Genomic DNA, 14,584 nt, shown 5'->3' with positions numbered 1-14,584 from the left:
TCTCCGGCTAGTTTCACTGTCCTGATTAAATTTTACTGATTATGTCGAGTTCGCGTTTGCGGTCAGTTGGATGACAATAATCAGAGATGGCACAGACTTTAACTGTTAGTTTATTACAGATCTGGCTCTGCGCTCCTCATCTCCACAATTATAACCCTCGTTGTCACCTTTCCCTCAGCTAACAATGATCCATTCTACATTTTCCTTGCTTGTCGTCTCCATTGATCTGTCGTTTTCGCAGCTTACCCTTCCATATCCGTATGTCTCCCTCCCCCCTGACTCTCAGTCTGAAGAAAGATCTCGACCCAAAAGGTCACCCATTCTCCCCACGGATGAGTGACTCAGGCATTTTTGCTTATGCACATGGACATGGAATGATATGGATCATGTGCAGGTATGGGAGATATGTTTAACTTGGCATCAGTGTGGACATTGTTGGCCGATGGCCCTGTTCCTATGCTGTACTGTTCTATGGAACCAATACCTTTTTTCATGCCCTATGCTTCACCTTAGCTGATAAGCAAGTTATGTGGCACCTTATCAAAAGCCTTCTTGAAGTTCATTCATTTCACATCAACCATATTACACTCCTCAGCTCAATACCTCATTAAAAAAAACCTTAAATTAGTTAAGATGATTTCCCCTTAAATCTGAGCAGGCTTGCGTTAAACAAATCTCCTCTGGGCAATTATTAATCCTATCCCAGATTAATGTTTCTAAAACCTTTCCCATCACTGCAGGTAAAACTGCAGCACAGGCTCGACCTTAACTATCACTTTCAAGAAATAATTGTTTATGTCATAAGGTCGTAAGTGATCAAAGTAGAATTAGGCCATTTGGCCCATCAAGTCCACTGCCGCCATTCAATCATGGCTGATCTATCTCTCCCTCCTAACCCCATTCTCCTGCCTTCTCCCCATTAATATTGTGTTCCATGTCTTTTATTGAAACAAAGATGCAATTAACCACATGAATGGGCCCCAAATGGAACTATTCCGTCCAGCCCTGCAAGCCAAGGTTATTTTTGACTGAGTCAGAGATTCATAAGCTGAAAGCCACAGCAGATTGAAAGTGTATGATCAGCTGACATTCTGTGTTATACAGTGAAATTGGCATGAAGAAACTCATGGTACTATTCAGAGTACAAATATATTTGTCTCGGTGTCCTATATAACACCTGTCCCTCATCCAGCACCTAAAAGAAAAGCACATTTATTTGCCACTTATTGCTATGTGTTGGCACTTGCTGAGATTAAAATTAGTTATCACATTTTTTCTTGTATAAAAAACAGTAACATTTCAGGGGAAAAATATAAGGGACTGTGAAGAATTTTGGGCAACCTGTGGAAGTGTATTATAAATTGATATTAGAATAAATGGTTTGTATACTGACTTAAATAAAGGTTTAAATGTCTGCTTTTGAGCCCAAATGTGTGTTGCACATCAAACTAAATTTGCCAGCAAGCCGTAGAAGGGTCTCGACCTGGAATGTCACCCATTCCTTCTCTCCAGAGATGCTGTCTGGCCCGTTGAGTTACTCCAGCATTAGGTGTCTATCTTCGGCTAAAATGTAACCGTGGACTTCCAGATTTGAACTGCTCGTTTCCATTGTAATCAAAAAACAATAGAGTAATCAAAGGTGCCTCTCTTTTTCCGCATATTTCAGCTAATTCATAACATGACCTTGGATATCATGGAATAGAAGCACCTGGCCCTGCTACATATAAAGTACAAGTGATGTTATGATACATAGTATACTCACACAGTCATGGCATGTGTTGGAACATATTAGATCAACGATGGATCATCCAAGGTGCAGTTACACGGTTAAAGTCTCCAACGCCCTTTTAAAATTTGATTATCACAAATTTAAATCATGGTTTTAACTTTTTTCTACCACACATATTTTGGACAAGAGCAGCATTTCAGAGTTGAATAATCCGCTTATTTTAAAAGATTTCCATTTTAAGTTCTCTTTCACACAGTTTTAAATTACATATTCCTCCCTGGCTCCTCAATTGTAGTAATATACTGCAGTGCGGTGTATTCATTCTGTCTCCAGGTAATTACTGTGACTGCTACTCAGCTGATTCTCATTCTTGTCAGAATATTCCTTGCTCACATATTTAGGAGTTTCCATTGCTGCAGAGGATGGTTAGTACATTTTGCAATTATCAAAAGCTGCTTTGTTTGAAATCATCTTCATTATTTTAAGAAAAATAACGTACAGAAGGGAGGTGGTTTAAAGAGGCCTTGAACTACATGTTTATGTTGTGCAGTTATTGGAACAATGATGTACGAGTCTGCTCAGGCCAGGGAATGAGGTATGAATGGCTATGAAACATTTATCGCTGATAAATGGACTAACATTTCACCTCAGAAGTTTACCTTCTGTTTAGTGTTCCACACAAATTGGTTTAAAATTAAATTTTAGGCTTGGAAATTGTTCCATAATATTTTCTTAATGTTAAAGCAGCAGTGTGGGTTATTCTAAACTATTTCTGAAAGTTACGTAGATAGAGTGAACTTCAAAAGCTGGGCTCCCAGAACAGCATTAAAGATTGACCCAAAATGCTGGAGTAACTCAGCAGGACAGGCAGCATCTCTGGAGAGAAGGAGTGGGTGACGTTTCGGGTCGAGACCCTTCTTCAGACACTGAGAATCAGGGGAGAGGGAGACATAGAGAAATGGAAGGGTAAGGTGTGAAAACACAGACGAAAGAAGAAGCTGAACAATAAAAAATGTAGAATGGTTTATTGTCAGCTGGGGGGAAGGTGACAATGAGGCGTACAATCGGTAAATTTTAATCAGGAGGACAGTGAGACTAGGCTTATACTCACTGGAATTTAGAAGACTGAGGGGGGATCTTATTGAAACATATAAAATTCTTAAGGGGTTGGAGAGGCTAGATGCGGGAAGATTGTTCCCGATGTTGGGGAAGTCCAGAACCAGGGGTCACAGCTTAAAGATAAGGGGGAAGTCTTTTAGGACCGAGATGAGAAAACATTTCTTCACACAGAGTGGTGAGTCTGTGGAATTCTCTGCCACAGAAGGTAGTTGAGGCCAGTTCATTGGCTATATTTAAGAGGGAGTTAGATGTGGCCCTTGTGGCTAAAGGGATCAGGGGGTATGGAGAGAAGGCAGGTACAGGTTACTGAGCTGGATGATCAGCCATGATCATATTGAATGGCGGTGCTGGCTTGAAGGGCCGAATGGCTTACACCTGCACCTATTTTCTATGTTTCTGGAACCAGGCTGCGGGAGCGACGGAGAGAGAGGGAAAACAAGGGTTACAGAACAGCATGGTTGGGTGATACTGTACTTGTGTGATGCTGTACTGAAGCTGGCATGTTCTCTGTTGGTGTACTGCGAGTTCTCACAGCTGTTTGAAGGCAACACCAAAGGTGCAATCTTCTGTGAAAACCTTTAAGAGAGATGCACTGTCCCAATGGTAGGAGATGTTGCCACTAAGTGGAAGAACGCTGCTATGGTAGATTTAGATTTTTTTTTTTAGATTTAAATTTAGAGATACAGCGCTGAAACAGGCCCTTCGGCCCACCGAGTCCGCGCCGCCCAGCGATCCCCGCACATTAACACTATCCTACACATACTAGGGACAATTTTTGCATTTACCCAGTCAATTAACCTACATACCTGTACGTCTTTGGAGTGTGGGAGGAAACCGAAGATCTCGGAGAAAACCCACGCAGGTCACAAGGAGAACGTACAAACTCCGTACAGAATGGGTGGGGGTGGGCTTTCAGCGTTGGGGGAGGGGGGGACATGACCAATGCATCCTTGACAAATAAGCGATGTTCACGACCCACAAATGATGTATTATTTTTGTGAGGATGGGGGCAAGGGACATTGAGACCATCCAAAGCCACAGCTATATACTATTGGCGGCAGATTGACAGGGAGGCCTCTGAATGGACTAGAATGCTGTCTGTCAATGCTTGTACTTAAGGGAAGAGTGCAATGCAGATATGTGCCAATGCTAACTCTGCTGCACTAATGTATCCTGTGTCTACACACTGTAAATGGATCGATTGTAATCATGTATTGTCTTTCTGCTGCCAGTGCTCTGGTTAGCACGCAACAAAAGCTTTTCGCTGTACCTCGGTACACATGACAATAAACTAAACAGAACTACTGGGCTGAAGGAGAAGTCGCTGAAGTATCCCTCAGTATAGTGTTTGGGTGAACTCCCTAAAGTAACAGCGAGGAGCAAACTATGAGAAATGGCTAGGATAATAAGCAGCAATAGTCTGGAATGATCCTGAAGCCAGGAAGTCAAGTGAACGTCACTTTAACTTGCCAGGGCAAACCATTGGAAGTCAGAGATCTCAGTGAGGAAAAAGGACACACAGCCCAAGAGTTTAAATGACGGGCTCAGGGGATATGATGGGACTAAAGCCTGCTCTTTCTGCAAATAAATAAGATTTGTCATTTTCAGGCCAGTGAGGTTGAAATTCTCACTGGAGATGAATTTTGCATGGTGGGCTACTATTGATATCATTTGGAGCAGTTATACACTGGAAAGAAAGGCTTAGGTAAAATATAATACCTGTGGAGGGAAAATGAAGCGACCTGGTTCATAACTGCTGCTAACACACGAGCAATGAGCAAAAATTAATGTACTCTGTGTTAACCCAATTTCAAGCTGCAAAAAAAAAATCGTATTTTGGAATTGTATGAAAGGATGGAATTCCTTGTTGGTTCGAATGACATGGCTGTGTTTCTTAAATCCCTGTTAATTGCTTCTGATGTGTGTATGGAAATAGAAATACAAAGTCTCTGGCAGTCTTTTGCATGACTTTTCTTTCTGATTCTGTAACCTGCAGGGAATGAAGGTTCTGGAGAAACTACTCTGAAGAAAACATCTTCATGTGATATCTGCCAGTTTGGAGCAGAGTGCGATGTAGATGCAGAAGACGTATGGTAAATATTTCAGTGTTAATTAATAACAAACATTATTTTTCCTTATTTTCTATTGAACCAATAAATACAACTTTGCTGAAACAAGACATTAAATTAGAGGCCCTTGCACATTTTTTTCAGCATCACTGGAAACACCACGATTATTGTCTTTCCTTAATTGTTCTTCATAAGATACTGGCACATCTTGAACCAATGTGGTCCTTCGGGTGATGGTACTCCAGTAACATTGTTTGACAGTGATTTCCATGAGATAATATCAACCCTAACCCTAATAACAAATATCAGTATTTGTTAGATGGAACCTGCACTTTATTCTCATAATATTCTCCACTCCTGAGGCCCTTGTGCTTCTTGGAGATCGAGGATGCAGCATTGTGAGGTGTTCTAGGGGTAGCCTCAATAAATGACCTCAGTGAATTGAGAAGCTGGTCTACCAGTGATGGGGGGGAATTAAGATAGGGAATGAGCTGTCAGTCAGTTGGGCAGTTTTGTGCTGAACGATAGACACAAAATGCTGCAGTAACTCAGGCAGTATCTCTGGAGAGAAGGAATGGGTGACGTTTCGGGTCGAGACTCTTCTCCAGGGGAGTGGGCGGTACAGAGATAAAATGTAGCCGGAGACAGTAAGACTGGTAGGAAAACTGGGACAGGGGAGTGGATGGAGAGAGAGAGAGGGAAAGTAAGGGCTACTTGAAGTTAGAGAAGTCAATGTTCATACCGCTGGGGTGTAAGCTGCTCAAGCGAAATATGAGGTGCTGTTCCTCCAATTTGCGCTGGGCCTCACTCTGACAATGGAGGAGACCCAGGACAGAAAGGTCAGCATGGGAATGGGAGGTGGGTGTTGAGTTTCTTGAGAGCTGTTGGTGCCACAATTACCTGGGAACTGCAGAGTAATCAATCACTTGATTTATATCGTACAGATAGCAGAAAAGCTTTTGGGCGTCAGGAGATGGTCGCTCACCAAATCCCAGCCTCTGATCAAATATTGTAGCCACAGTAATTAAGTGGCTCGTTTACTGATCTCTGGTTAATGTCAGGGGACTTAACAATAATAATACCATCGCATAGATGATGAAGCTCTCTTGTTGGTGGTCATTGTTGATGGTCATTGCCTGGCATTTACATGGCACAATTGTTGTTTGGCACTCATCAACACCTAGTGAACCTTGTCCAGGTCATGATGCATGCATGGCCTGATTCATTTTCTGCAGAATTGCCCATGGATTTGAACACTATGCAATCATGAGTAAACATCCTGATATTATGGAAGTGAGATCACTCATGAACCAGCTGAATATATTTGGGTGTAGGGCATTGCCCTGTGGAATCCTGCAGCAACACACTAGAGTTGGGGTGATTGATCTCCGCGTGCATTCCTGTGTGAGGTATAACACCCCCTACCACAATGTTGATATCCACCGTCTTCAGTTTTCCCAGAATCTTTGAGTGACCTCAAGAGCGTTGCTCCTAGTTCATTCCTGGAATTCAGCTCTTTGGTCCATGTTTGCAAAGAAATTGTTAGGAGCTCTGGAAGCAAATAATCCTGCTGAGACTTAAACTAAGCACCAGTGATTATGCTTTTGGTGAGTCAATTCTATTTGGCAAGTCAACAATGCTCTCCATTGCTTTTCTGAAGAGTGAGAGCAGATTGATTGGGTTGGTTTTAACTGGATTGGATTTGTACTGCTGTTTTTGGCATGGGGATAATACTGGAGCAATTTTCCTCTTAGTTGGGTCGATGCCAGTGCTGCAACTGCACTGGAACAACTTAGCTGCAGCTTTTTGTGGAGTGCGAGTACTCATGCCATACCTTGAATTGTGTCTGGTCTCTTTGATTTGGCTCTATTGATTGCTCTCAGATGTTGCTTGACATAAAATTGGATGAAATCAAATTTCTGAGATGATAGAGATCTTGGGAGGAAATGGAGATGAATTAACCTTTGGACACTTTTGGCTGAGTGCAGTTGTACATGATCTGGCTTTGGCATTCGATAGCTGGATTTTGTTATCACTGAGAATGAGGACATTTGTGGAGCTACTGCCTCATAAATAATCGATTGTAGTTAGCTATCGCCCACACTTGACTAGACATGACAAGAGTGCAGATCTTTGATTGGATCCATTTGTGAGATCATTGCTTTGGCTATCGCATTATGTTATTGCTATGTGCATATAAATCTGTGGCGATGCTTCACCAGTTTGGTACCTTGTTTTTAGATGTATCTGTTGTCATCCTGGCTCGCCATTTATTAAAAAATAATGGAAACCTGTAACTTTAAGCCAATTTAAATCCAGCCCAATCTATTGGGTATTTTCTCCTTGTGTGCTTCCACCAAATTCACAAATTCCTTTGTTTGGTGGGCACAGTTGTAATGATTTACTAGATTAATGGTGATAGCAAGATTGGCACCTGAATGACAACTAGGAACATGGATGCTCCAGTTGTCCCATTTGTCAAAAGGGTACATATCCTTTTTGTCTCAAAACACCTACCATTGAGCCATACAGCACAGAAACAGAACCTTCTGTCCATTGAGTCCTTGATTAGCATTAGCCACCCATTTGCAATAATCCCATTTTTTAATTCTCCAATATTCTCATCATCCCCCCTGCCCCCTCACCCCCCCCCCCCCATCATCCCCATCCCCATCCCCCCCCCCAGATTTCAGCTCTCACCTACAAACTGGGTGCAATTTGAAGTGGCAAATGTCCCTGATGATGAGGTAGTGCCTCTATTAATTAGCTGAGTCACTGTGGCACATATTGGGCAGGTTCTTAATCGGAGCTTTTCGTCAGCTTCCAGTGAGTCTTATCCTGCTTCATAGTACATTTAACTGTAATTTGAAAGAATAGCTGTAACAAATGAAAATATTGTTATGACACATAACAATGCTCCCCCAAACTCATGGCATGGCATCGTGGAGATTGCACTCTGCTTCTGCTTCTAGCCTGACAAAAGGGTCTCCTCCCAAAATGTCGCCCATTCCTTCTCTCCAGAGATGCCGATTGACCCGCTGAGTTACTCCAGCATTTTGTATCTTATCTTCAGTGTAAACCAGCATCTGCGGTTCCTTCCTGCACAAAAGCGTATTGATTGCAGAAATGTAATATAGTTTTTTTTTTTCTACTGAATATCAACATCTCTTGCCTTGATCAGCAGTAACACATTGAACAAGAATTAAATCCTTGTGTGTTCTTATAGCAGGTTTTTACCAATGCAAGGTGGTGTTTAATATGGAAGCTGATTAGTGTGAGCACTTTAATCTTATTGAATATTTGCATAAAGCTAGCTGGCGGGTGCTTTCTCCTGCTCGTTTGATGTTACGTCCCGGTCACCACACAAAGCTGTAACAGCAATAGCTTGTAAGGTCAAAGTGAACCGCAGCAGTTAGTGAGAGGAAAATAATATGTCTCACTACAGTTGCAGGATGTCCAATATTGTAAAATGTTTTAAACTTAATGGTTTTAAATCTCAGCATTTAAAAATCCATCTGAAGGGAAATTATTTAAACATTAGGATGTGAAAACATATTTCCTTCAAGGCAGTGGACAAAGGAATTTTCGTAACTGCAAAATCACACAGTAAAACTAATTACTACATCACAGACGTATATAATCTGCATGAGTATTGACATCCAATATTTTCATTCAGGATTTACCCTCAAAGCATTTGAAACGGGTAATATGATTAGCCTATCTGACCAAAATTATGTGCATTTGGAAACATCTTAATCTGCCCTGACTTGATCCAACCAGTCTGTAACTATAAATAATTACGACTGTGCATCGCGCACACACCACTGCCTGTTCTACACAATTACAAAACTGATCAAGATTACAGCATTTAACAAAGCATGTAGCTTCACACAATGGATGGTAAATGCAACCTGCAAAGCAGCATCAGTGAGAGTAATTTTAACTCCGTCCTCCCCACACTCATCAATCGTCCATTCTCCAGGGCAACCAGGATGAAATGATTCTTTATAGTGGGGGATTTACTTCCCTCCCGCCCAACTCCAGTTTCAGCAGATGTAGGTCTCCAGGTAAAGACTAATCGAGTATCAGGGACCGACCGTGTTGCACAAAACTAAAGAGGCAGGCTCCTCCATTTTGAAGTAATTTACTTCATTAAAGGTTGTAGTTCTTGGATTCCAGAACTTGGGAAAGGCACAAGATGAAGGTAGATAAAGGATGAGTGAATGCTTCACTTCACTGCTTGTGGGTCAGAGCAGGAAGATTGTGTGCCTCAGTGTTTTCCCTCCATGAATTCCCCCCCCCCCCTTTTCCATCCCGACTATGTGGGATTTCAGTGACCAACATGCATAATTTTGTCAACACCTTTGTGTTATTTGTGATTGGCGACATCAGAAATGGAAAGTCATAAGTGATAGGAGCAGAATTAGGCCATTCGGCCCATCAAGTCTCCTCCGCCATTCACTCATGGCTGATCCATCTCTGCCTCTCAACCCCATTCTCCTGCCTTCTCCCCATAACCTCTGACACTTGTACTAATCAAGAATCTATCTCTGCTTTAAAAATATCTATGGATCCATTGGAAGTTAATTTTGGAAGATGTACAAGTACTCTGTTCTCTACAAAGCTGGGTTTAAGTAGTTCAATACTTAATAGCATTTTCTTTTTCTAAGAATGCAAATCAATTATTCCATTTCAACACATGACTCCTCAATCACATAAATATTCTCCATAATACAATTTGTAGAGTGCATCAAAATACGCTTGGTATTGTTTACTGCATTTATAAATAAGACCTCAAATTTGAAAACATACAGCTGAGCATATTTATTTGACTCATCTTTCCCAGAATCATATTTAAAATAACTGACCCCACCAAACCTTTCTTTAGTCAACAGTTTTCCTCTACTAACAGTAATAATAATTTGATAATACAAATATCATATCCATGTACATCAATCTGATACAAAATGCTGGAGTAACTCGGTGGGTCAGGCAGCGTCTCTGGAGAACATGGTATAAGTGACGTTTCAGGTTGGGACTCTTCTTCTGACTGAGTGTGGTGGAGAGGAGGGATGTTGGTTGAGAGGAGGGGCTGGACAAAGCCTGCCAAGAAATAGGTGGATCGACACAAAAAGCTGGAGTAACTCAGCGGGTCAGGCAACATCTCTGGAGAGAAGGAATGGGTGACGTTTCTGGTCGAGACCCTTCTTCAGACATAGGCGGATACGGGTGAAGGGTGTTTTTTTTAGGCAGACGGTTGGACAAAAGCCAGAGATGCAAAGACAGAAGGTGTGAGACAAAAGGATTGAAGAATTGTGAAGCTAGAGGAAGGAATGTAGATATAGGGTGAGGGGAGAAATAGGTATGAGTAGGTCACGGGAAGGGGAGCGTGAAATGAAGTGGTGGGGGAGTTCACCCTTCATCCCCTGTACCCCACCCGGACTCATACCTATTCCTCCCCTTCCATCTACATTCCTTCCTCTATCTTCACAATTTGCAACTATTCAATCCTTTAGTCTCAAATCTTGTGTCTTTTCATCTCTGGCCTTTGTCCAACCGTCTGCATATTAGAAACCTTGCACTCCTGTATCCAACTATTATTTGCCAGGGTTTGTCATGCCTCTCCTCTCTTCCAACTTCCTACTCTTCCCCTCTCCCCCCCCCCCCCCCCCTGCATGACCGCTTAAGGAGGAAAATGCAAGTCGGATCTGCAGCTGTCACCTCCCCACTCCCCAGCTCCCAGGGGGTGAGTGGAAGCTACGCCCATACCCGGCCTTGCGGTGACGCTGGCGGGAAGGGGCCGGCGCTGGGGAAGGTGGGGAGTCTCAGCGTTGTTGACACCGGGAAGTGCCTGGGCTGCCGCCACAGAGACCACCACCATGTACCTGAGGTAGACACAAAACGCTGGAGTAACTCAGCGGGTCAGGCAGCATCTCTGGAGAGAAGGAATGGGCGACGTCTCGGGTCGAGACCCTTCTTCAGTCTCGACCCGAAATGCCACCCATTCCTTCTCCAGAGATGCTGCCTGACCCGCTGAGTTACTCCAGCATTTTGTGTCTACCTTCGATTTAGACCAGCATCTGCAGTTTTTTTCCCTACCATGTACCCAGTGTACCCAGTGAGTGCGTGGATAGAGGCTGGTGGGAAGTCGCCTCACTGTGAATGGGGCCACAGCCAGTGATCCAAAATCTGGGCTGGTCTCCAGGGTGGGGACTCTGGGTTGGGTTAAGGTTAGGTGGGATGTGAAGACGTGCTGGTAGTTGTGCGGGAATAGGGAAGAGAAGGGAGAAGGTGGTGGTAAAGGAAGGGGAGGGGGAGCAGATGAGGGAAGGGAGGGATTTTAGGGATGAGGAAGGGAAGAGAGGGTGTGGAGGGAGGGGAGTGGAGGAGTAGGTGGTAAAGAAAGGAAGTAGGGAGGGAGGGGGTGAGGAAGGGAGCAGATGAGAGAAGGAATGGTGTTCAGGGATGAGGGAAGGGAGGGGATTTACAGACGAAGAAAGGAAAGAGTGAGGATGAAGTAAGGGAGGGGTGTGGGGGAGTAGTTGGAAGGAAGGAAGTAGGGATGAGAGAAGGGATAGGCTAAGGAAAGGGAGAGGGCAGGTGAGGGAGAAGGTGAGGGTAGAGAAAGACATGAGAGGTGAGGGTAGAGGATGTGAGGGGAAGGAAGAAAGACATAAGGAGAAGGATGGGGAGCGGGGCCTTTAGGTGAGATGATGGACAGACCATCTTTCACCATGCCAGGTAGCTGCTGTTTGGCTGTTCGCCACCCAGCCAGCCCATTGTGGGCAAAACATAAACACTGTAGGAAGACTATAAGACAGGGGAACAGAATTAGGCCATTTAGCCCATCAAGTCTACTTTGCCATTCAAGCATGGCTGATCTATTTTCTCTCTCAACCGCATTTTATTGTCTTCTTTCTCCCTATAACCTAATCAAGACCTATCAATCTCTGCCTCAAAAATACCCAATGTCTTGGCCTCCACCGCTGTCTGTAGCAATGAATTCCACAGATTCACCACCCATTCCTCCTCATCTCCATTTTGAATGTATGACCCTTTTATTCTGATGCTGTGACCTCTGGTCCTCGACTCTCCTATTACTGGAAACATTATTTCCATATCCACTCCATCTAGGGCCTAGATACCAATCATAAAAGTAATGCTCGCTAGGCAGTCTTCTTCATAAGAAACGAAATTCGTAAAGTGAAACATTTTGTAGTTATAGCAGAGACTGAGACACACGAGAGCAGGTTGATTAAACGAAGGCAACGAAAGCCGTGGGAGCAGCACGCGTGTGTTCGTGCGTGCACAACAGATCCAGCTCGCATGAAGTCGCATTTTACCCATTCCGGCCCGTGACCTAAAATGAGTTTGATACCCCTGCATTATATAATTTGTTATATAATGTTTACACGTCTGCAGTTTATACGTCTGCAGTCCGGAGTGTTCTTGGACTACCTCATCTCTCGTGGAAATGTGGTTCTCCTAGGTAAACTAACTAATAACGTCATGGCTCTTTAAAATCTGATGTAATGCAAATTTCCTAAATTCACATTTACTTCAAGAATCATTGGTATTATTCATGGTATGTTGAAACCCATGTTCAGGGTCATCAAGCTGTTATCTACATTTTAAAGATTCCATGCTCTCATTGCATAAATATACAGAGGTATGGTAAAGTGACCTTGCTTTTGTTTTCCGTTGATATATGTGGCTGAAAGTGGAAAGTTATTCTGTTAGCCAGCCTGCCCGAGTGACTCTGAGTAAGTTGAGGTGAAGATTTGAAATACATAAACTCTTTGGTTAGACGTTGCATGGTAACAGCAAAGACATGTAGTGCCTGGTAAGCCAAGATGAAGAAAGAGACAAGCTGAGTAGCAGCGGGTTTGAGTGGCTGGGATGTCCAGTGCTAAGCATCAGGCTGGGAGGTTGCAATCGATTGCTCAAGAGTGGATGAGTCAGGCTGACAACTCGTACACAGGGGACAGCTTGCAGATTAGTGTGTGCCATCCTAGAGAATAGTGAGGGTATTGTACAAGGGGTGTGCAGTCTACAGACCAGAGGAGATTAGCCTACAGATTGATGCGGGGGAATCAGGTGAGCCAGTAGCTGGAGTTCATGGATGGGATTGGCCTGAAGGAGTAGTGGGTCAGAGAAAAGATAGGCACAAAATGCTGGAGTATCTCAGCGGGACAGGCAGCACCTCTGGAGAGAAGGAATGGATGACGTTTCGGGTCGAGACCCTTCTTCCTATCAGATAAAGGTCAGTCTAGGAACAGGATAGAGGGTCAGTATCCGCCTCTGTAGTGGCTAAGTTGATTTTGCATAACTCCGACCAAAGACTTGTTCCCAGCAGCAAATTCCATGACCTGTGAGCTCAGTGAGTCACGTTTCAGTCGCAGAAGCGTGCTTCACAAGCACTGTAAAGACCTGTTCATGAGTGGATCAAAATCATTGAGTTAGCATCCAGGCATGTTCTGCAAGCCTTTGGACACCACTTCTCCCTGAGTTAACATGCCAGACAAATGGGCGACCCACACTTTGTGGAACATGCATTAAGACCACAAATTTCTTTCCTTGATTGATCTTTACTTATTGAAATTGATTCACATAGCACACAAATGTGTCGCGCAGTGCAGTCCAATTTCCAAGGTGTTGCTCTCTGCAGGTTTTGCACTCCAGCAATTGTGTGACGTGGGCTTTACTGCTTCTTCTTCACCTGCAGGGTCAGTATATATTTGTGATCTTCATGTTTTACGGTTTCTATCAGAAGCCTACCTGCCTTTCAGATTTTGATCCTGCAATCCTGTACTGTTTTGTTCTAAAGAAGAGGAAGGCAACAGAATATCAAGCCATTGCTTTTGGGTGACGTTTCGGGCCGGGACCCTTCTTCAGACTGACGAAGAAGAGTCACCCATTCCTTCTCTCCAGGGATGCTGCGTGTCCTGACGAGTTACTCCAGCATTTCGTGTCTATCTTCGGTTTAAACCAAAATCTGCAGTTCCTTCCTACACATTGCTTTTGGGTTCCATACAGAAAGGGAAATGAGTTATTAGCCCGGGAGTAATGTAATCAGTGCAAAACATATTCTGCTCTCCATGACTAGGAGAGCTGTAACTTCAATTCCCTACCATTACCCCCTCTGCCTTCTTAAGACTTGGCAAATATCCCTGATTTCCAGGCTTGCCCTGCTGCTAGTAGCCTTTAGAAAATGCTTGCCGGTGAGAATCAACTGAAGTTCATCATTAAAGTCTATCAGGAACCTGCATGGGAGTTTCATCCGAATTTAAAATCAGTCAAAATGTTGAAAGGCTGGAGCGACTGGGCTTGTATACACCAGAATTCAGAAGGATGAGAGGGGATCTTATTGAAACATATAAGATTATTAAGGGATTGGACACGCTAGAGACAGGAAATATGTTCCCAATGTTGGGGGAGGCCACAGTTTAAGAATAAAGGGTAGGCCATTTAGAACGGAGATGAGGAAAACGTTTTTCACTCAGAGAGTTGTAAATTTGTGGAATTCACTGCCTCAGAACGCAGTGGAGGCAAATTCTCTGGATGCTTTCAAGAGAGAGTTAGATAGAGCTCTTAATGATAGTGGAGTCAAGGGGTACGGGGAGAAGGCAGGAACGGGGTACTGATTGTGGATGATCAGCCATGATCA

General features: G+C 43.5%; 1 protein-coding gene across 2 annotated transcripts in view; it reads left to right on the top strand.

Annotated features, from left to right (window-relative positions):
* tmeff2a (transmembrane protein with EGF-like and two follistatin-like domains 2a) overlaps window positions 1-14,584 on the top strand; it is an 83,628-nt gene that overhangs the window by 56,333 nt on the left and 12,711 nt on the right. For both annotated transcript variants that reach the window (XM_078404129.1, XM_078404128.1), the window contains exon 5: window positions 4,845-4,941. In XM_078404129.1, coding sequence (XP_078260255.1) covers window positions 4,845-4,941 — 97 coding nt within the window. The remainder of the gene's footprint in view (window positions 1-4,844; window positions 4,942-14,584) is intronic.

This window comes from Rhinoraja longicauda, chromosome 8 (genome assembly GCF_053455715.1).
Source record: "Rhinoraja longicauda isolate Sanriku21f chromosome 8, sRhiLon1.1, whole genome shotgun sequence".
In the NCBI taxonomy this organism is placed as follows: domain Eukaryota; kingdom Metazoa; phylum Chordata; class Chondrichthyes; order Rajiformes; family Arhynchobatidae; genus Rhinoraja; species Rhinoraja longicauda.
This window is presented reverse-complemented; position numbering and strand designations above follow the sequence as displayed.